Source organism: Larimichthys crocea, chromosome XXIII, assembly GCF_000972845.2.
Source record: "Larimichthys crocea isolate SSNF chromosome XXIII, L_crocea_2.0, whole genome shotgun sequence".
In the NCBI taxonomy this organism is placed as follows: Eukaryota; Metazoa; Chordata; class Actinopteri; family Sciaenidae; genus Larimichthys; species Larimichthys crocea.
The window spans coordinates 15871449-15895614 of record NC_040033.1 but is presented as its reverse complement, the minus strand read 5'-3'; the positions used below and the strand labels follow the sequence as shown (position 1 = coordinate 15895614).

The 24166-nt window shown below is 40.5% G+C and overlaps 1 protein-coding gene across 8 annotated transcripts in view; it reads left to right on the top strand.

Moving 5' to 3' along the window:
• ntng1a (netrin g1a) overlaps positions 1-24166 on the top strand; it is a 243365-nt gene that overhangs the window by 172108 nt on the left and 47091 nt on the right. For all 8 annotated transcript variants that reach the window (XM_027274086.1, XM_027274085.1, XM_027274084.1 and 5 more), the window contains one exon: positions 20008-20651. In XM_027274086.1, the coding sequence (XP_027129887.1) occupies positions 20008-20651 (644 nt within the window). The remainder of the gene's footprint in view (positions 1-20007; positions 20652-24166) is intronic.

Sequence of the window (24166 nt, the reverse complement as noted above, 5' to 3'; positions counted from 1 at the left end):
TTTTAAACCTGTCCTTATTTTACCAAATATTCTTGGAAGCTAAATCAGCCACAGGCTCTCCTCTTTTTTAGTCTCCGCTGCCACAATAATTCTTAAATTCTGTTAGTTCACAGTAATGCAGATTATCCGTGTATACAAAGAGGAATCATGACCAGATTTAGATCAGATGACAACACCAAGAGGAAACAACCATATTCCAGCTTTTATAGCTTTCACCCTGGTGTTAATGATATCACGGAGCAAAACCTGGCTCGAGCCCATGATTCATTGCTACCAACTCTTTTGAACCTGCGGAAGTGCTTTTGGGGAACAGATCATAAGAGCCAACGTGTGTCTCTATGTGTGATGGTGTGTGTGACTGTGTCTCGCTGTGTATCCGGGTGCCATGTGGCACCGAGCGACTCAGCTTTGCTCTGCCAAGAGATAAGAACACAGGGTAAGCTTCTCGCTGCGCCAGCCTACTGGATTTCACCTCTGAATCGTCTTTGTTGCAAGTTGTAGGGCTGCTCTATTTCTAAAGCGACAATTCTTGCAGAGCACCATATTGACTTTATATGCTGTACGTACTCATTGTGAGAACCTGTTTGAAATAGATTATCAATGGCAAAGTACTTGAGAGGGAAGAAAAAAGAAGCTAAATCCTGCAAATGATGGAAACTATATGGTTGTTAAAACATTGTTTATGGAGACAGTCCACATGGAGATTAGGAACATTGGCATGTAATAGGCGGAAGTAATTGTTTTGATTATGTAAGTACTTTAATCTTAAGATCTTTATATTATTAGAGCACCACAAAAATATGCACTTTAATCTAGTGACTTCTTGCAGATCATTGCATGGTGAAATGAAGGAAGACTGGCTCCAGAAGTAAAGGTGTTAGACTGTTGTGCTGGCTGGATGCATGTCTTGCAGAAGATTTCTGCCAGTGAAATTGTTGGCAGCAGTCAGCAAACAGGTCTGCAACAAGAGGGCAGTGCCTGCTGGGAAGTGTAGGCGGAGGCTGGCATATGGCTGATGCTGCTCACAGGCTTTTGCCTCACCAGTGCTTACCCTTGTTAGGCTGCCTTTTTAGCTTGTTTCAAGCGTGCAGAACTGAGATATTTCAATCCTGTAGTGGTATTTCAGTGTTTGCTGGATAAAGGAGCCAGTAACCATACCGTATCATGCTAGTGTTTGTGTGAAACCACAAATTTATGTAAATTAATTGTTGACTTATTCCAAAAATATTTCATATTTATGCATATTTCAGATGAGAGAAGTACAAATTTAAAAATGTTGATACTTACTTGAGTCGCCGTCTGTTATTACCATGTGCTCAAACCAGCTCAAACCCTGGGTATTGCCTCTTGACATACAGTTGTCCTACCTTGTGGGAAAGGGTTGTTGGGGCCATATGAAGCCTGAAAGTGCTGAAGAAACCATATTGCCAACTTTGTTTGCTAGTTATTGTTTTATGGCTTTTGTTCTAAAAGGACACTAGAAATTAAATTAATCAATTAATCAGACAATAATAACCAGGCCTCTTTGTAGTCAAGAAGACAGCTTGACTCCAACAGAGTTAAAAATGTCTATTAATATCCGTTTTGTTCCTTGCCGCCTTACCTGTGTTGTCTTGGTAACATGACTAATTGGAAAGTCCAAATATTCTTTTAGATGTTGTGTTTCTTTCAGATAAAGCTGCTGTCTGACCTCCATGGATCAGTATCTGTGGTTACCAGAGCACTTTGTGAGACCACAAACAAATAGGGTTCTCAGCAGCTCATTATCTGATTGCTTCAACTTCCTCGCTCCAGTCCTGTAAAAAACTTACTTCGACTATAACATTTCAAAGTCATCCTTGCATCCTCTTTGCAATTTACAACAGCTGATCTGAAAAGTGTTCTGTCTGGGCGTGTTTTGGGGAAACTCAGGCATCTAAGAGTTCAGAGCAGGCTGTGATGCTGCAACCTCCCGGTAGAAGACAACAAGATTTGACATTATTCTTTTTTCTGATATCCGTGTCACCCTTGCACTTTAATGTGTCAAGCCTAAAGCGTTCATCTAATACGTTCAGTTGTTCCTCTCTAACTGCCATGGCTGCTCCCTGAAGAAATTATAGTAATGTGAAAATTAAAACCTGTTTTCAGTTACTGTACACTGAAGCAGTGTTTACCTTTTGTCTGTATAATTGCTTGTGGCATAGTTCTTGTTTTTATCTCTTTTCAGGGGCATTATAAGTTATACCTTTATGAATATTCAGCACAGGAACTTTTACATAAAGGCCTGGTAGAACTATGATATATGTTTGAGTGACAGCCACTAAACATCCTCCCTCCTCCAAAATCTTGTCTTTTCAAATCCCTTCTGGACACCGCCTGGCTGCCTCTAGCATAACAATTTAAATCCCACCTGGTAATACCTCTTGTCACACTGACAGCTGTCATCAAGTCAGCCGTGTTCACTGTTTAGTTTGCTTTTCAAATTAGCAAGTGGATATTCTCACAATGGTCTTTGTTTTTCCTCTTTTGAAAAAGGAAAAATACACCCTCAGGGAATGCAACCAGGCACAGAGCGATTTTTGTTCTTGTTGCTGAGAATTGACAGACAGTTTGATTTGTCATTTGCTGCAGTTTCCTGCCGCAAGTATTTAGGTTTTGAGTGTTTCAGTTTGGATTTGTCTGGTAGATACTCGTGGCACTTCACATTCACGTCAAATCACATTTGTTGTACACTATACACTGTACAAACTGCCTGCTGCCATATCTGAATTTAAAGCTTTCAGTGTCATTCTGAAACACAACCCAGTGAGTTGTTGGCAAGGCACTGAGAGCACAAAGTTCTTAGAGTTTTATTTCGGGATAGCTGCTTTGGAGACAACTTCATGAAATGCCTGCATCTGAAACCAAAATTCAATTTTTAGAAAAAGCATGAATTATACAAGGTCTGATCTAAAGTATTGCTTTTATTTCAGTCTAGGAGCCAGATGTAGTTTTGCATTCCACAGCTTTCACAAACAGAAAACTATAAAGTATTTGAAACCAAGTTGAACTGCCAACCTAGGCCAAGGTCTCAGATCAGCATCTGTCAAAATACGTGAAGGGAAGTCTTGTAGCTCAGCTGCATGTAAAAATTGCAAAACAATCATTACGTTGAATTACACCAGCATTACAGCAATGATTTAGACTTATTGTTGGCCATAAAACACAGCGTAAGCAGAGCCTGTAGCCAACGCCGTAATCACTCTCCTCTGAGATTACCCCCAACCAGGCTTGCATGTATATGAGTTGTAACAGCAGCCATGACCTGTGACTTTGATTGTTCAGGTGCTCAGAATTGCAAGTTAAGACTAACTTGATATACAGTATGTCACCTTGTACCGGTGATAGTTCAGTACATGAGCCAGAGCTCAGGATTTGGAAGTGAGGCTTTGGCTTGTGTGAAACAAGCTGAGGTGAGAAGCAGACCTGCCTGAATTATTGAGATCCGGGCTCACTGCTTGCTGATCACACCCTTCCTCCTCCTTTGGTAGAGAGATCCTGCTGTGAGAAGATTCTGGTTGAGGTAGACACACAAGGATTTCTCAGTAGCACTCCTGTCCATCTCTCTCTCTTTGTTGTTGATGTTCAGAGTTTCATTTACCTTTATTCAAAAATAGGCCATTCACAAGGATATTAACTTCTATTTAAGCATTTAAGCAGGCTCACACCTGCATTTCCCCACAACCTCACACCTCTAAAAGCATTATCACAAAATCACACAACTCAGTCTCTTCCTTGCTCTTTCCCACCTTTTATTTTTCCTTTTTTCTCTCTAATTTCCCCCAGAGCACAAACACACAACCTTTTGTTACCAAACTGAGAGCTACGTCTTTGAAATCCAATCAGGTGCTCTCTTTGACCAGCCAGATTACCAAAGTGCTCATTATCTTTGTGATTTAAAATAAATTCTACTGCATTGTGTATATTTGTAAAGGTATATTTAAATACTGCCAAAACACACATATTTAGACTTAAATAGGCTGTATATTTTAGACATAATGAGCCAGGCTAGTTGAATGGTTAGAAGCAGGATTTGTAATTCTTGTTCAGTTGCCTGGACCAACTTGGAAAATGTGATGAATAACACCAACAGTTCCCACTATAAGTGTGCTGGCCAAATTTATTCCCAGTGCAGCTCCAGTGATTTATAAAGCTTTATGCTGATGATATAACACTCTACAAACATGCCCCTACTCAGTGTTGATTTTTTCTCATCCTTTCAATAGTCTGCGCTTGAGTTGATTACCCTTTTGTCTTTGTTTTGATGTCTCCAGATCAATCAACCACCAATCATTATTTGTCAATATTCAGTACAAATATGCGAGAGATCGGGATTTTATGCTTTTGAGTACAATGTATGTGTTTACTAGCAGATCAATGTGACAGTGACCTCTCAATATAGAGACTGTGCAGATGCATAGTGGCAGCATAAAGAAGCTAACGAACTATCACGTATGATTTTTTGGATTTTCTTTTTTATATCGAACAAAAAAAAACAATCAATATCAGACATCTATTGGCCATTTTGACTCACAGATGATCAGCAATCACTATCTTGGCAAAAAGAAAATGTGATCAGGAAGATTGACTATACATTCATATATGTACAGACTGTCATTAATGACATCAACAATATCAGTGCACAACATACACCAACCCAAAGATTCTCATCCTCTATTCAAGGAAGCTTCAGAAGAAACCCCACAATAGAAACTTTACTCACATGAATGTTTCTCACATGAAACTACAGAGTGCAAGTGAGCTTGCAAACCTTCAGCCTCCATAATGGTTTGTTTGTTAAGGGGTTGTTTGCTCCTGCCTTTAGAGCTTTCCTTGTTAGAGAAAATAGTAGATACATTAAATGCTGTGTTGTTCACCTGGATGTCTGACCGTTTTGCCAGCACTTGAACACAATTAATTACAAAAATAATTACACATTAAAAACAAGGAACATTTGAAGACAATATTGTCAACATTGACAGTAATACTGTACTGTGGCACAGAATATGGCAGCAGAACTGTTTGTGAGTTGACACCTATAATTTCCAATTATGTTATATTTCCAAAAAGGCCCACAGCTTGTTTTCGGGGGTTTATTGATATTTAGGAGGTTTATTAATTCAGGTAGATTGGCTGTCATACTCCCATTAAGAAGTTAAAACTGGGAGGAGGTTTGGCAAGGCTGTTTTGTATCGCTGCCAACAGGCTCTCTCCAAGGGTTTCAGTCTGGAACTGCAAGCAGATCACACACACACACACACACACACACACACACATTCACAATGCAGAGCCAGTAAAACGAGACTGCTTCTACTATGTGCAAGTAGCCTCGTGCTCAGGCTTAATTTTGTAGATTAGAGTAATATTACGACTGAACATTTTAGTGAATTGTCAATGAATGTCCATTTAGGTATTTTGTATCAATGATTGCTCAAACTGGCTGCAGGGATTTGTTCCCATTTAGTCACAAGAGAATGAGAGAGGTCAGACACTGATGTTGAACCATAAAGGTACGGTCATGTTACACGTTTGTCCTCGTAATACTCGATGATGAATTAAGCATGTGTTTCTTGTTTGGAGCCAGCAGCTCCAGCAGACTTGTAGGTCAGAGTTAATCTTTTGTTGTTGAACTTCGACCATGCAGATGCGCTCAGTCATCCAAAAGAAACGCTGATGCACTGCTGGCCGAGTTCCTTTGACAGTAATTATGACAAGTATAGGAGGAAGTCAGGTAAACATTGTAGAGTGACAAAGTCTGCATGGGGAGGAGGCCATAGTGGGTGGATAGGTCAACAAAACATCAGGCATAAACATAGGAGACGCTACCGACAGCAGATCTTTCCCTAAACCTAACATCATAAAGATCTTTTACAGTAATTGGAAACAGTCACAGACAAATGATATCATCCTGTTTACACAGCCGCCGGGTCAGAAAACACCAAATGTTCTTGATGGAACAGACAAACAACATTTTGTTGTATAATTTGCTCTATTAGGATTTGATACAGATATGGCACAGAGATGTATAATCTATATATGTAGAGTGTCAAATTTCCAGGATATATTAAAATGTAATTAAGTTCTATACATCTCATACACAAGAACAACTTTGCTTTTTATCATTAAATCCTGAAGTTAAAACATTATCATCACCAAAATTTGAAAGAGAGAAATTTACACGCACTCTGTCTGCACAGATATTTTTTCAAATCCAGTCAGTGGTCTGATAATGCCACAGAGATTAGATCTATAAGGAAGGCTGAATTACAGCCAGCCCTCATTTCTGCCGATACTGTCGAGTCAGAGGAAAGGTGGAAGTTTGATACTCCGCAGTGATATGCATTAACTTTATTTTTTCCACCACCGCTTCAGTGACACCTTATTTACGCTGAAATGAAATGCCAGTTTGAGTGGTATTGACGTTGTCGATCCCCATTGCATCATAAAAGGCTGCTGTTATTTGCTTTCTGTTCCGATAATGTGTCTTGTTTGTAAATGGCGTTTTAGTGTTTTACTCCAAACAAACAAAAGGCCTGTTTAACCAAACAGTGAACTGTGTTTACTTTTCTATACATCATTCGAACCAAGAATTTTTCCCTTTGGCTTCCAGCGCTCGCCTTTTCCCTCCTCTTTCTTTGCCACCACTTGCCTGCCAGCACATTCCCCCTCGCCAGTATCAAAACTAGGCCAGCTGAACGGGGTAGGCACAGAACAGTTTGCCGGTGTAGTTGAAATGAGAGATAAAGTCTGAAGTCAAACAGACGGCGTTGAGGCAGAGCATCGTCACCGATTTCCCAAGTTGCATCCGAGAGCTGTCGAGCCGTTCGCTTCCTGCCATGTTTAGCGTGGTGACAGAGCATTTGTAACACCCCCGCCCATGGCTTCCACAACTCTGTCACGTCAGATGAAATCAACTTTTAGAGAGGAGAAGTAACAGAAGAGGTGGTAGAGGTTAGACAGGGAGAGGCACGTAGAGCAGTAAAAGAGTCATCTTTTTCTGCTTAGTGAGTAGGGGTTTGAGAAATTGGTTGGGTTGGAAGTACAGGTACAGGTGTTGCACCCTGGTTTCATTATGCATTGTTATTGTTATCAATCACAGGCAAAAAAAAATCTAGTTGGGGTGGTAAATAACAGCAACAACAGGAAAGTTCACCTTGAGTGTTGAAACAGAACCTCTACAACCTTGGTGTTTATATGTACTGTCCTGACTGATAACTAGAAGATTGGTATCCTTAATGGTGCATGAAACTACTGGGGTGTGAAATGTAAACTACATAGTTGTAAACTTTTTTATATAATAAATGAACAAATATTCCATGAGGGAGCAGGTAAAAAATGATTTTACTTCACATGACATTGACGGTCAAATAAAGAATTGCAAAACCCAAAATGGTGTTTCTGAACAATTTCAGCATAACAAAATGTGCATGTCTTAGTAAAATCAATGACACCAATCATGGTACCAATACAAGGTACTTTGTTACCAATTAATTCGAATTGATTGTCATTAACAGGTCTCTAATGTGGAGCCACAGCTTCTCAGTGATGCACATTAACAAAAGAAATAGAGCCATTCAAAGAATAAATTAGCTCTGAGAGAAATGATTTCCTGGTTATCCAAATAAAAATGGAAACACATGTCTTTATCAATGACAATAAATTAGCCATGCTCACGTGACATCAGGAGTTGTGTGTCTGTAATTTAGGAATTGTTTTACCTGCAACTACACCTGCATCACCTGCAAGCACAAAAAATTAATAAATCAGATTATGAATAATTGCACACATAGGTAAAAAATGATACCCCAGGTACCTCTGTCTAAGATGAAATGCTATTGAATTAAAGCCAATTAATAATGCCCTCTGTAGTGGTACGTACTATTTCATGTTGTATTTCTCTTGTAAATGTGACTCTCGATGCCTACACTGTACTAGAGACCAACACATGTGGCAAACAGCCTCTCTTTTACAATATTTATAACTAAATTCAGAAGTTGGCATAAAGATTTTCCTTAATGAGTAAAGTTTCCTTGGAATTTTAAATGTAAGGTGAAATCTCACTGCGGTTGCACAAATTTAGTTTTGATTGCACATATCTCTGTAGGAGTTCATAAATAGTCAAGCACCAAAATAGGACATGGGAACCTGCAGTCAGCACTGTTCTCTTTCATTTTACAACCCCAGTCTAGAAAAACCTACTTCTAACACCTCAACAAACAGGAAAAGAAAGATCCAGGGGATATTACTTTATTTCTTGTCCCAGATCATACTGTACACTGTAAGAAGACACCTTTGCAGTTACTGTTTGCATATTTAAAAAAAGCTGATGCTGGTTATGATAGGACGTACACAGGGCAGGTATCTTTAAAAGGAGAGTACTTTTGAATGTGTCAGTGTGTCTCTCTTACTTTTTTTTGGCTGTGAAATAGGCTGTGAAATAGTAAAAAGCCAGATGTTACATCATTTCTACAGAGTCACCAACTATATAAAAAACACCCTTGAAGAAGCCACTCTGATCTCAGTTTAGTGCCTGTCATTAGGCATTAGACATGTCTGAAACTGCCAACAGCCAAATTAGCCAATTAGCCAAAGCAGTATTACCTTTCATGACGCATAATGTCAACAGTCTAAATCACACAGGTGTGAATTGTTTAAAATTCAATATTCAGTCATTTAACAAAGTTTATCTTTCATAACTTTGAATCCGTTTTTACCAGATTGTTGCACAGTACAGGATAAAGTTAACAGATGTGCCGTGATATAGCTATGACGTGGCACTATATAAATGGAATAGATGTTGCAGCATTTGTTGTTACTTTGTTATCCCATATTAAAGCATAGCCTAGCACTGTAACAGAAAAATCAGAACCATCCTGAAATTGCATGCAAAATGGCTGAGACACTTAATATAACTTTACATCTGGCCATCCTCACATAATGAACACATATTTGATTACAGAATTTGTTTCATTTAAATATTATGTTATGTACATGCAGTATGTTTTATGGGATTCACTGTAAATGGCAGGAAAAATAATTATTTAACACAGTAACTGAGATGTCAAAATGATTTCTGTCAACCTATGATGTATGCTTTGCCCACCTCTGGTATAAATCTGAATACAGAAACAAATACATATTTTTATGAATAAACAGATGCAGATGGTTGCATATAAAACCCAGCACATAAAATAACATGAAATACAGTTGTTTTCTTCTTCTGCCCTTCCTCCTCCTCCTCCTCCTCCTCCCCAGCAGACAGCATGACCATCAAACTTCTTACATCACTAAAACAGCCAACACATGAACGCCTGCTGCTGCTAACTGCACAAGTGACTTCCTGAGTGAGCCCTCTGTTTTCTTTTTTTTTTAAAGCTAAAATGTGTGGTATCTCACTTTACAGTGGTTTTTACTGTCCTATGAGTGTAAACAAAGAGGTTCTCTTCCTTCCATGTCCAAGACCAGACATCCCTTTACTTTAACTGTTAATGAACACAGCCTGTGTGCAGCGATCACGAAATCAACCACTGTGCATAATCCCTCTTTAAAGTGGGTTGCAGCCTCAAACCGGTGAGCTTTTGGCTGTGTTGATTTGAGAAATGTACACAAGAAATTTTACAGGCCACCCCCCACCAACCAACTGCACACACACACACACACACACACACACACACACACATTGTTCTGTGTGGTCTCATTAGTTTAAATCTCTTGGTTTAATTAATCACTAACAGAGTGCTTAATTCATCTATAATTTCAGCAGAGTGGAGTTGATTAGTGTAGTATTTCCCTCTGGCCCTGTTAAAGTTTTTGATTTCCTTTTCTGTGTGTTTTTTTTTTCCTTCACCCCTCTCACCCCCACCCCTCACTTTTCTCTCATCTTTTATAATGGCAGCTCATCAAGAGCTCAGAGACAATCAGCTGGCAGAGCACCCTTGACTCCCTTTTGAGGATTGTGATTACGATGGCGGCGGATGCTTGAAGTTATTGTGGTGGAATCAAGTGGATCCACTTGTGTTTCATTGTTGCTGGCTGCGCACTAATAGCGTGCGTCTTCCTCTAGTTTTTATTTTGTGGACCGCTGCCTTTTTTTTTTTTTAGCCTGACACGATGAAGGGGAAGAGAGTTTTCATGTATCAAGTGTATCCTCCTGCTTTGGTGCATTGTTGCTGGTGGTATTGAAGAGTTCCTTCAACTCACTTTTAATGATGTATGATGATGGAGAATGACATATTTAGAATTTGATTTGTTATTCACAGGATTTCTGATGGCTGCCTTTGTATTGACTGATGTTCATAAGTGTTTTCTATAACTCTAGACTAAAGAGAGAATTTGTCATGTCTCACTTTTTTTCTTTTTTAAATCTCTTGGCAAATGTTTTAAGTAGTGACTGCAAGGGGACACAATTATTTTCTATGGTTAGAAATGACGATTCTCTTGAGTTAAGCTTTTTTTTAATATGAAATCAGAGGAAAAAGATGTCCAAAAAGTCACTTCTTGGCCAAGTTTAGGAGTTTTATTCATTTTTATAGATGCACTGAGCTGTCAAGGATCATAGGAATTGTGCCAAGTCAATGTGTGTGTATATGTGTGTGTGTCTGTATTTGTCCTTATTTTTCCTGAGGGGTCTGTGTGACTTGCCTTTAAAATGAATGTGTATGTGTGTGTGTGTGTATGTGTGTGCGCCCACGTTGCCTGTCAGTGCTTTTGAGTGTCGTGATCCTCAGAGCTTGGAGAGAGGAAAAAGACCCGAGCTCTTTTTTCCCAGGAGTCATCTGCCAATCATTTTCTCAGATTCAGTGGTAAAAAAATGGAGGGGAGGGAAAGAGACAGAGAAAGAAGAATAAAGAGGGGAAAAAAAGAAGAAAGTCTCCCTGTAGAATGACTAAATAGACCTTCAGTGATCTGACATAGAGGCCTGGAGCTGAATCCCAACTACGCTCTGCACAGTTAAATATCCACCCTGTGAAGGCCGAGCTTTACCACAATATTGATTTTAATCATCTCTTAAAAGCTTCGACTTTAAAAAATAAATAAAATAAGAGACCCTAAAGACCAGAGAAAAGAAAATAGAAATCGTGTGAATCCGGAAGATGACGACTTATTGGATTTTTTTTTTTTTTACACATCCAACACCCCCAGCTCCCCAACCTCATCCTGCCGACCCCTCTGAGATGGGAGATAATTAGAAGGTGCTAAATTTACCCCCTGCTCTGGTCACCACTGACCGAGTCACAGAAGCACTCATTAACGGGAATAGATTTTCCACGTACTCAAGGCGGTATGTAGTGCCACTAATGAGGGGTGAAGCTTGATGATGGGGGCTTGATTGAAAAGGCATCGCTATGAGTAAAATATGATGGCACTTATATGACTGTAAGAGCTTTTCGGAACAAAAATTGTGTGATGGACACCATGCTGCTGCTCATTCTTTGGTGGCAGCGGGCCAGATGAGAAATTCTTCCTGATGGCATTTATTTTCATGACTTAAAAATAATTTTTTCAATGCTGCCAAATCAGAACTTAAAAACTGTGGCGTCTGTCCAGAAACCATCTGTTGATTCATATATTGGTTTTCTTACGGTCACTAAATACACCAGATAAATATTCTATTTCTCACGCCAGGAATCTCAGTGTCAGGAAGTAGTCTTGAGCAGCATGTTAGCATATTAGAAGTTCAGGCCATTGCTGAGTGTAGGTCACCTTCGTTTTGTCAGCACTCGTGGCCTAACACCCAATCAGTCGTGGATCAGAGTCAATCACTGTGGTTACACGTAAAAGAGAAGAAAATAAACTTTAAACATAAAAATACGCCTCATGTAAGATAAAGCGGAAGAAAATCATTCAGCACTTGGGTGTGAGCAGGAGTGGATTAGTTTATAGACACAGTCTTTGATTCCGTGACAGGGTCACATGATAATGAGAGAAAATATAAACTTCAACCACTGGAAGGGGAAAGGGCAAAGTGGAACACGACAGGAGGCGTATTTGCACCATTATTTATTTACATTTTTCATTTCTTATTATCATCTACTCTCCACTATATTTTCTTATGGTTGTATTTCATTTGGATATGGTTAATTTCCTAGATGAATCCTGCATAAGTACTGCATGTCCCCATCAGGATCAAAGGATGATTTCATTTAAAGGCATAGTTGGTCCCAAGCTTTTCCATACCAACAGTCATTGTCGTCCTTGCCCCTTTCGTATAGCTCAAATATTCCTTTGTGTTTTACCTCTTTCCCCTCAGGCATCAAGGCCAGCAAATGCTCAAGCACTAATTTGTAAGGTAGCCTTATTGTTGCAGGCAGGTCGGGGTTTATATCCATGGGGAAGAAGCCAGGGCAGCTCCCTGTGCTGGGGTTAGCCTCTTAGCTTGGTCAAGGTGACAGTGATCCATGTCTCTCTGGAGGGCTTCCATACAGGATATGTAGCATTATTATACCATTAAAAATACTCCTGGATGGAGAGGTGGTGGGAAGGAAATGAATGGCGATGGGGGATGGAGCAGTGGTGAGGGCTGATGTAGCCTCGGCTTCATGATGTCAACTCTTGAGGGATTTCTCAGCTAAAAGATAAGGGGTGATCATGGCTGCAGGCTTCTGTTCAAGTCTTAATATATAGTGAAAAATTACAAAGTCTTCATGTTATCTGACAGGACAGTTTGATTGAGAGATGCAGCATTGCAGCAGCAAGCAGATCGATTATGCCCTGGTGTATTGGATCACTGTGGAAATGTCATCTTAATAAAAGATGAATGACACTTGAAAATAACAGTGATCCATTCCTGATTTGATCAATGTAGTTGTTAAATTTTTGTTGAAACTACAAAGACCCAAATGAATCGTACACCTGGAAACTGATCGGTCAAGTTTTAACTGCATAATTCATAATCCAAAAGACCAGCTCCAGACAGGGCTCAACTCAAACTTTTTACTTTTCTGTTTAAGTGACTCATAAATTAATAATGCTACATTCTTCTTATGTAGATTAAAAAAAAAGGGGGCTTTTTAGGCTTTTACTTTTCTCATTCCATTTTAATGCACTTAAAGCATTGGATAAACACACACCCAGCTTCTGCTACTCCAAAAGGGAGGCTAGCAGTGGAACAGTTTGATCATTTATTGTTAGTAATACCCACATTCATATAATTAATGGTGTTAAATAGCATCCTATTTAAAATGAATTTCAGTGCACATATGACAGGTGGTGTCGATGCTTGAGATCATGTGACTATGGCGGGAGATAGTTTCTGAGGCTTCTTAGTTTTGTTTATTCTGTTTGAGTTGATAACGTATTGTCCTAATGAACAACTGTCTCTACACTCTACACAAACAAGTTATTAAATTGTGAGGCACTGTACAGTATGTGGTTCAGAGGTTTATTCTTATACAGCCACATATCATTCAACTTCTCACTCCTTTTACATTTAGATCATGACGTCTTTCCATATTGTACATCACAACTCATTTTAACAACTTGGTCAAAGGAAGCTGTAAGCTTAGATCAGGATGTAGTGAGTTGTTAATGTTGTACTTGCATAAATACGTTTCCTTAACTCAACTGTGCTAATGTTCTGTACTGTACCATTAACCTGTCAAGTTAACTGCCTGTGTTAAAGGTATACTTACAACCTTTCAACAACGCTTGGCAGGAGCGCTTAATGAGTGTACTTGCCTTGCTCTCACAAATATACCATCCCTTAAGTAGCGGATATTGTCCTGTCCTCCAAACCATATCATAGTGGCACCCGGTGGGGCTTGCACGGCCATATAAAAGATAATGGAATATAAAATTGTTTTTATATCCTCTGAATGTGCAGAGGCTGCGTACTGAAGACTTTTCCCACTATTGTTTTAAGGTTTATGAATCTTTTAAATCGGCACCGCCGATCACGCTGAACGCAACACGAGGACATTTACACATCGTCTCGCCTCGTAACCTCCCTTCAGTCGACTGGACTGCCCGCACTGTGGTGCTTAAGGTGGCTGAATGGTGCAGCTCGTTGCTTTAGATCACTTTTGGATTTTCCCCACTGGTGCCACAAAACAGCATATTTTATCTGTTGCACCCTTCGAGCTGTCGGTGTACAGTCCACTTAAGCTACTGAGGCTTTGTGTATTTGTGTGATTGTGTGGGTGAGAATGACTTTATAAATGTAGGTTTATTTCTCTCAACTCATTCAACTTACTAAAATTAAGACTAATGAATAAAAACAGAACTGATTTATTAATGTAAAAGATGAGGATTGTGTATGTTGCACCACAATGTAAGATGATGAGTGTGTGTTCAAACGGTTTAATCTTTATCTGATCACTTTAGCTTATTTCTAATTATCAGTTCATGTTCCAGTGCTTTACCTATGTTGACCAAGGTTACTGTAAAAAAACCCATTACCTATCTATCTAATAAAATATATACTAAATCCATGCCTGATCAGAGATACAGTTGGCAAGATGGTGTGTGTTGGTGTGTGTGTGTGATTTCAGGTCTCCCATTGCCTTGTTGACCATGGTCCAGGCCAGTCGACCTCCGGCCGACCCTGAGCCATTTGAAAATATGATTGTAATCCTTGTGAGGATTTGGCCTGGGTGTCTATTACCACTGTAATCTGTCACACTGGCATCCAATATTCATCCCACGTCCAGGTTAAGCCCTTCTTTCTGTCTGCACCACCCATCACCATGAGGGAGAGGGGGGCAAAGAGAGAGAGAGAGAGGGAGAGGGAGAGAGGGAATCCAGTAAAGGTGTTGGCATGACTGGGGACAGAAAGAGAAAAAGAGAGAGAGGTTTTGAAATTGAGAGAGCCCTGCTTCAATCAAGCCCCTGGGTCGGGGATGAAGAAATCTATCGTGGAACACAAGGTCTCATTAATGCAGCAGGGATAGCTTTAACCCCAACCCCCCCTTCTTACACACACTCTCACACACACACACCTTGCTGAGGAAAGAGAAGTTAAAGCATGGAAGAGAAATGGATAGATGTGAGAAAGGAGATTATGCATTTCTGGGGAGAAGGTGGGACAAATTCTACACAGTCGATTCCAAACTGATGCACTTTTTGCTCCCCAATAAGTTTATTTAATTTCATGTGTAATCAGGTTTGATGTGATGGAAATTGTGGGCAGCCCTACAGAAGACAGCTGGCCTGTCCTTCATGGAAAGTACACCATGGCAATTGCATGCTGATTAAAGAAAAAATATTTTACCATCTTTTACTAAAAGACTTTTTTTTCTATTTTGATGAATGCATCCATGAAGCATTATCCCTTTGTGAAAGAGTCTCTCTTAATGTTGCAATGACTTATGGACATCTAAGTGCAGCGTGTGATCTTTAATCTTAATGTGTTTTTAACCTCTGTGGTAAATAAGGATTACTTCCCTAATGCAATTGAATCTTTAAAGACAGCAGTTGAAGATGCAAAGCAAAGAATAAGAGTGCGAGTGTGAAGCGATTGTGGAACTGATTTGTATTTATTCCTTCTAAATTGTGTGCTTCTTACCAAACCTGCAGGCTGGAGCATGTGGTGAGGAAGCATTTGTTTCTCCCATTAGGAGTTCTCGGGCTCTGGTATTGATGTGTGTTTGGTGATAAAGTCCTTCAATCAGTCTCCATCTGCTTTTGTCTCTCTCATGTTTGCAGTGACAGCAAAGACAGGATGGCGTGTTGGTTGGATAGGTGTTGGCCTGCCTACTGTGTGGGTCCAGATTTCATTGAAATATCAATTTGATATTAATGGCAGAGCAAGTTCAAACAATGTGTTTGTGAAAGAATCCTTTTAATAAGAGATGGTTCTTGGAGCTAAAATGATTGACAACTGATTTTATATTGTAAATGACAATATTAATGTCAGCTCATAAACTGTGTACAAAATGGGATGACTGGTGCAGGAAACAGCATAAATGATTTCAAATAACTATATTGTAAAAATCCACATTTTTCTTATTTTATGTAATGTCAAAAAACAAGACCACATAGTGTTTTAGATTCATTTCTCTCAGGGTTGCATAATCACCTTTTAAAATGAAATGCACAAGTGCAAGAAGAAAGAGTAGAGTGAAAGGTAGAAAAATGAAAAACCATGGAGGGTGGATTCAGTTTGCAATCTGGGTTACAAGTGTAAGACATCTGTCACACAAACGGATTTGTTTGATTGGTGAGAGCCCATCTATCTGGATGGGTTGTCTGCAGTTAGTAAATTTATATTCCCCCAAGTCCCATCCTCCATCAGCGGTTACGGTGTGGTCGGGCCAAGACTGTCAGCCGCTACGGTCATATCTTATTTTAAAACTAGACATGGTCAAAACCTCTGTTCTGCACTTCTTTTGTATACGTAAACCCATGTCTGCTTTTAATGGATCCTAACTTCCAAACCTGTGTCTGATAGTTGGTGCAAATACAATAACTGATGAGGAAAAGTACACAAATATTCCTTAAACTATTTGTCAGAGCAACTTTCTACTTAGTAAGATGAAACACCTCTTTTCGTCTATACAGAACCACAATGAGAAGGGAAATAAAAAAGAATCCGTGCAGGATGGTATGTTTGCCAGGAATCTACAATAGTTATTCACACATTCAAGTCAAGTAATAAATCATAAAAATGTGAGAATTTGCATAAAAGTAAGAAGAATTTCTCAGTGGATAAAGTTCAGGTGATAATTAAGATGATTGATCGTTGTTCATTAAACTGTAGTAGTTACAGAGGCACAATGAAACAGCTCAAAATTGAAATACGCAGCCAAAAATAGTGCCTTGCTTTACAAATGTTTGAGAGTTAAATTGCTTCGGTGTTGTCTTACCTCCATGAGTGCATCAGGCAAATTGTTCTCATTGCAACATGTCTAAAAGCTTTAGTTGGCAAAGCAAGGGAAAACACTTCCCTGTGACCTAAACTACAAATAACACTGTCTGTGGGGTGCAGCTGAATGGAATTAGTCAAATTCATTATCCTCCACGTTGCTGCTTTGTTGATTTTTATTCCTCTAGTCGGTTGGTAAAATTAGCCTGAACAGTTTGACGATAATGGGGACAGCGCCAAATGAATTTAGAGCAGCTTCCTGATGATTTGTGAAATCCACCCACAGCCGTATACATGTTGCTATACACTAACACACACCTGCACGCACACACGTTTGCTCTCTCACACTATCTCACCGCATCACAATGCTAATAATCGGATTAAGCCACTGTGTTTTGGGGTGGGTCGCCTGCATCTCTATTAGCGCCAATTTAGTGTGACTTATCCGCTCCGGCAACCTCAGCGCTGGCTTTGCACTCTGCGGTGGCCGTCCCCCATCCTGGCCACTTATCATCAAACTGGAATTAATAGAAACATCTTTTGTAATTACAGAAATGCTGCAGCACCGAGCGCTGTCAATTATTTTAATGTGTGCCAAACCATTAATCGGCTAACAGAGCCCTCAGTGGTGCCCTACAGTAAAACACAGAAACCTGCCATTGATTTTCATGAGGCCGTATACTCAGCATTTTATCTCCTTTCTCTTCTCCGGGATGACCGGTGGGGTTATTGATCTTCATAAAGGCAGTATTTTGTCGTTAGGAAAGAAGCGGAGGAGACAGTAATGAAAGGTTTTTAACCTGTGTGATCGGGGGGAGTGCTGGACGGCTGGCCAAGGTTGCCAGGTGCTACACACAGCAGATTTTCAGCTGCTTGGCCACAAGGATCGATAGGGATACATCTTTGTCTGATTACAGAGATGTGTGCTGGTGAGGATAGCAGTTTGTGTGTGTATGTGTGTGTGTGTGTGTGTGTGTGTGTGAGTGTGGGTGGGTGGGTGTTGCAGTAATAGCTGATCACTGGATCTGCAGATTTAGACGTAAAGGAGCAAAAAGCTTGACCTCAGACATGATACAATAGCTCACATAAAGTAGTGTTTGCTTACTTTTACTCTTCGAGCTGAAGGTAGCAGCTACAACAGAGGTTTTGGGATGTCTGTATCAAACTCTCACTGCCATATCAGGCTTTTTCCTATTCATAAGCTATGGCAGTGAGTGATTAAATTAGTAAAGTCTCTAAATTATCTCAAAATTTCACACAAAATTGTGTCTTTTTTTTTTACTTCAACCACTATTGAAGAATGAAGCAAAGTTTAGCTCTAGAAAATCTGTGAATGAAGAGGTAATTGCTCAGTGTAATAAAAAAAAAAGTCAAATATTGTATCAGTGCAAATTTGTTTGAAGTCAGATTTAATTAAAATATGAATCTCAATATCTAATTAGGTTTCAGGCATATAAGGCCAACATTTTAAAGGGGATGTGTTGTTAACAAAAATGGATATTACTGCTACTGTTGATCAGTTAGTGTGATGCAGTAGAAATGCAGTCTAACAATAATTAACAGGGGCAAGGAAAGGAACGTGTTCTTTCTCCCAATTAACACCTGTGCTCCACCATCACTGAGTAACAGTTGTAGGTCTCACTCAATGAATCCACATTTCCAACAAGCTACAGCGACATAGTCAGCCATCCTGCATGCCAAGTGTTTTTTTAGAGACTCTCCACACCCCCTAAGCAGACATAACTGTCGCATATGAGTTATTACACATCTGTCTGTGGATGCACGGTGCACCAGATGCTGCAGTTAATGGCACACCTAACCTCCCACCATGAAATGGTACACTAAAACCCAAGCGGAATTTTCCACTGCCAGCCTGCCTTCTTCCAGCCACCGCTGTCCAGTGCTGGGAGAAGCCTGTAGGGGATGGTGCAGACAGGATATTAATGGGGCCCTCCAACAGTCGGAAAGCCTGATGGAGCCCTGTTTCATTGTCACCTTGCCTTGGAGGACGGGGAAAAAACTTGCAAAGCTTATTAGCTGAATGGAGCTGTTTCTCTGTCGAACTTACTCGATCTCTGCCTCACCGCTTCATTAGACTGTCTTACATCAGAGGCCTGCTCCTTTCCCTGTTTCTTCACCACATCGCCATGCTCACTTCCACACACACACGCACACACACATGCACACACAGGGTGACATCTCCCACCTAATCAAGTAGTGGATTATCTTGTCCTGATAAATTGGAGCTTGTAGCACTTGAAAGGTCCTCTTGGAGGAGTGCCTCCTCCCCCTGACAGTTAGACGGAGCCCCCAGGGAGCAAGGAGAGAACACTGCCTGGTAATGATTTGTGGTAAATCAGACAAATGTTTTTGGAAAGACCCCTTTCAAGGGAGGACTGTGATGAATTTAAAGCTTGTGAAGAAACTATGGAAACCACAAGTCAAAGACATAGACACAGGGGATGAAATATAGACATCTATTAGCTGTTTATGAATGAAGTTACGATGTAAATGATGAAATGATCCAAAACATTTAGGTGAAACAGCACAGCCTGTTAAAAAGCATCAACATATTCAGTGTTAATGACTCAAAGTGGAAAAAATGAATGAGATACAAGGGCAACTTAGGATATTTTTATATACTTGAAGACCTATTGTGCTGACACAGACTGTCCTTTTTAAAGGAATTTATTTTATCTAATCGGTTTACAACTGATCAAACACAATATTTTTGTGACTCCAACATTGAAGAGCAGCAGGAAACAGACATCTTAATTTTAGGACAGGGAAGGAGATTTGTAGGGATACAGTACTGTACGCTGTAGTGACAGAGGGGAGGAATGAGCTGTAATGACAAGAGTCAACAGAGGTGTTGCAGACAGTTAAAAGATAATGTGCAACATAAAGCTACATGGCTTCAAATGTTCATATATGATTGCACACTCCACCCAGCAGAGCATGTGTAATGCACATGATTTGTGATTCAGCTTCACAAATCCTTCAATTACTCTCATAATATCATGGTGATATACAAGAGACATATCAAACTGCTTACATTGACTTCTCTTCATAATCATCTGTGAAAATGACCTAATTTATTCATGCTCACACCAAGACTAACAACTTTCGTTCCTTTTCTTTTCCTTCTCTGTTTGCTTCTCTCTCTCTCGATCTCTCTCTCTATGTAGGAAAACCCCTACATGTGTAACAATGAATGTGACGCCACCACAGAGGAACTCGCCCACCCTCCAGAGCTCATGTTTGACATCGAGGGCCGTAACCCTACAACTTTCTGGCAATCCACATCTTGGAAGAAGTACCCAAAGGCTCTCCTGGTCAACATCACGCTATCTTGGAACAAGACCATCGAGCTGACTGATGACATCGTCCTCACCTTTGAGTCAGGCCGGCCTGAACAGATGGTCCTAGAAAAGTCGCTGGATTATGGACGAACCTGGCAGCCATACCAGTTCTATGCCACTGACTGCCTAGATGCTTTTACCATGGAGCCCAAGACGGTGCAGGACCTGACTCAGCATACCCTGCTGGACATCATCTGCACTGAGGACTATTCACGAGGTTATGTGTGGAAGTATGATAAAACGGTACGCTTTGAGATCAAGGACCGCTTTGCGCTGTTTGCTGGGCCCCGACTCCACAACATGGCTTCGCTTTATGGCCAACTGGACACTACCAAGAACCTGAGGGACTTCTTTACCATCACAGACCTGAGAATCCGCCTGCTCCGGCCTGCTACAGGAGCCACAATGGTGGACGAGAACAACCTGTCTAGATACTTCTATGCTATCTCTGACATCAAAGTTCAGGGCAGGTAAGACTTGAATTGTTTTGTACACATGCTAGGTGATAGATTCAAGGCTGTTTGGCATAGAAGGGCCCCTAGTGACCCAAAAAGTGTGCAAGTCAATTTGTTTTGCTATTTTGATCAATTTGAAATTTGTACAGCACTTTGTACTAATCAACTCAAGATGGAAGATCCTACAAGAAATGTTTGCCCTGGGTAGCCCTATCTGGTTAACTCGACTATGGAGGACTAACTTGTTTACGACTGATAATGTAATGATGACTCTATAGGCTGATACCTTTGTGGTTTTCCATTAGTTTTATTGTAGCGACAGTACAGGTGAAGAAAAATGCATTTACCGTTAGCATTCTTTCCAATTAGGCCGCAGATCCATAACGATGTGCAGAGTTCACCAGTTGTCAGCATGTCTTAATTAAACAAGTTGCTTACGACTTGCTGAAGCAGTCTATTTTGGACGCCAAATTCACTCAGCTGTCTATTAGCCCGTGGAAGACATTAAATGTAGCATTTCAATCGTCAGGTCGCTGCACGTTGTAATTAGTGTTTGATTTACAAAATCCACAGAGGGTCATATAACGTGAAAACAAGAACTGTTTGTGGAAAGGCCAACAAAAGCTTCCCCCGCTTCTTGACTTTACTACAAGAGCCACTGGGGCATAGACTTAAGTGGATCTGTTTTACACTGTGTGCTTTTTAAATTTAACAGATGTGAATATGGTTGTAGGGGTGAAGGAATGAAGATTTAATTACTCTTGTTCTGCTTTTCACACATGAGAGGTTGACAGTGCTGAAGTGCAGAGTGGCGGAACGTCACAACAATTCAAAGATATGAGTAGAAGTGTGGCCGCCAAACTATGGCACAACAGTGGTTGTGTCACAGTGTGCTTCTGCCTGAAGATGGACTAGTGTACAAATAGAAACATCAGTAGTGTCTTGTTCAGTCACAGCAATCTAAACAATGTGGTGTGAGGATTAACATGAGGTAATAATTGATAAGATCTCAATTGTTGGCTCTGCACACTACAGTGGCTAATACATAGTCGCACTGTAATAATATGTTTGCTGCTGTGACACTATTTACATTAATATTGTCAAACACCTTCAAGCTATTTAATGAATCTATAATTTGCTGATTTCCTCAAAACACCAGTAAAAGGGAGTGCAGCCACACAGCACATTGCTTTAATGCACTGTAAATTGGCAGGTACCCTTGAGCACAAGGGACTATGATAATGAATGCCTCTTTCAGAAATTGAATTTTTGACTTTTCTCATGATTGAGAAGGTCATTCAGCAAAAATAACTGGAGGGAATTTACTAACACAAAAGAGCTGGATGGGGCATCCATTCAACGCCCAGTGAAATGAAGGGGGCTGTCATAAGCACAGATTATTTATTCTATCTGGTAAACATGACCAAGCTCATACATCCCTGTGGGGCTGTAGATTTGAGCAATGGATGTGCGCCACCATCGGGCCGTTGTCATTTACCAGCCCGCTGCTTTTAGAGTGACGCTCATCTGAGAAATATTCCCCACTGTTTACCAAAGGTAACACACAGTTCAGCCATAATGAGATACACTCAACACAGATAGGCTTCACCACCCCCCCCATGGCGAATCACTGCTCAGCCCCTTTCTCAATGCGTCGTATACGAGACATAAGCTCCTTAACCCCCAGAATACAGTTCTGTGAGACTCGGCGGGAGCGATTTTGCAGGGGCAGTGAGGTTGAATCTGGCATATTTCACTACTGCTGGACTCAGCTGCCATCCGCCTGGATCAGGAGCGAGAGAGGGTGTGGAGGGAAATACAGTAGGAGAGCTCGCAGATTTTCTGCCCTTGCCACAACAGTGTGAGAAACAAAGAAAGGAACCTAAGCTCTTTGCCAAAGTAGGTCAACCTAGAAAAGATAGAAAAGGAAGGGAGGAACAACTTTGCAGAAGTAGACCTCTGCATCTGTTATGTAGCTGAAGTTGTTACAAGGAAGCCAGAAGTGCCATGCATGACCATTTTACTATGGTTGATTAGGACGGACTGGACCAAAGGCACTGGGGAGAAAAAAATCGATGCGAAGAATTTCAAATCAAACCAAGCATGGAGCTGTGAGATGGATGAGAACAATGCATACGGCCTGGTGTCTTAAATGAATTTGACACCCTCACTGTTTTTTATTGTATCAGCAGTGCTGAATGGGTGTGTGGAGAGAGAGTTGGTTGGATTTTCTAATTATCTACTGTATGACTCCAGTATAATTGCTCTGCCTGTCTTTTTTATATGCTTTACAGTAACTACAGCCTGCAATTTAGCCAACTGTCTCCCCCTCTTCACTCGATCTCCCTCCTCTTCCTCCCTCCCGCCTGTGATCAATACAGTGTAATTAAAGCTGGAGGAGATTCAGGCTACTAAAGGATCTTTTTCTGGCTCTCGTTTTCTCTCTTTTGGGCTCTGTCCCCCACTCCCTGTCTCGCTCTATTTCTCCTGTGCAGAGTAGTCTTGTCTCTGAAGGGGCTCTGGGCCCCTGCCTTGAATTATATACAAAGACCCAAAGCACTACCTGTATCACAAATTAAAGAGTACACCTACTATCAGGAGCTGTAGGTGTTTTTTGGTACCAATTCATGCCACCCTCATGTTTTTTCATTTCAATTCACTTTTATAGGCCAACATTTTAAATAACCTCCCAATCTGGCAACATACTTGTGCTAATGATTCCAAACCCATTTTTTGTAAGCCCCATACTGTGAACTAAATTTCCAGTTTATTTCTACCTTGTTTGCATACAGCAAACCAGAAGATAAGGAAAGGAAAGTCTGTTTCACCAATTTACCCGTGAACCTCTGGGAGTTGTGATTCAATTTCCAAAGCATATATGTGCCGTGGGGCATTATAAGGGAAGGTCAGAAACAACCTCAAGGGTTCACAGTCACTTTGACTGCAGGGTAGACAGGTAATTCACTTGAAGGGCGGAATTGGTTATTAGATGCACCAACCTTTTACCGGTCTAGATTCCGCCGTCAGCCTCATGCAAAGAGAGTCTTTCTCAGTAACTAAATCCTCACACTGGCAATGAACCCCAACATCTCAGGATATTCCCAGTCTGCTTGGCTTGAGCTCATAGTACAACTTTGGCAATTCAAAACTTTTGGAAAGATCATTTGGATGTTAAACAAAGGGAGGAGCGCAGGATCAGCTGCTTGCCTTCATATTTAGTCTCTTGAAATCTTTTTGGGTGCTACGAAGCTGGGGCAAAAGTCCAGTGAATTCACAGATGGGCACTAACAAATGTTCTTGTTCTACAGTTTTCTTTTTATTAAATCACTGGCACGATCCTCCCAACTCTGGATCGCATGACAACATGTGTCAATGGATCTCTGTGGCTTCAGGTTTTACTTTTAGAAACCAAACATGGACTGTGAGTGCCCTCTTGTCAAAACAGTCCTTTAATAAAGATTAATTATACATTTTCTCTGTGAAATGGCTGCTTGGTACCGCATGGCTGGAACAGATTCTTCTGAGTCTAC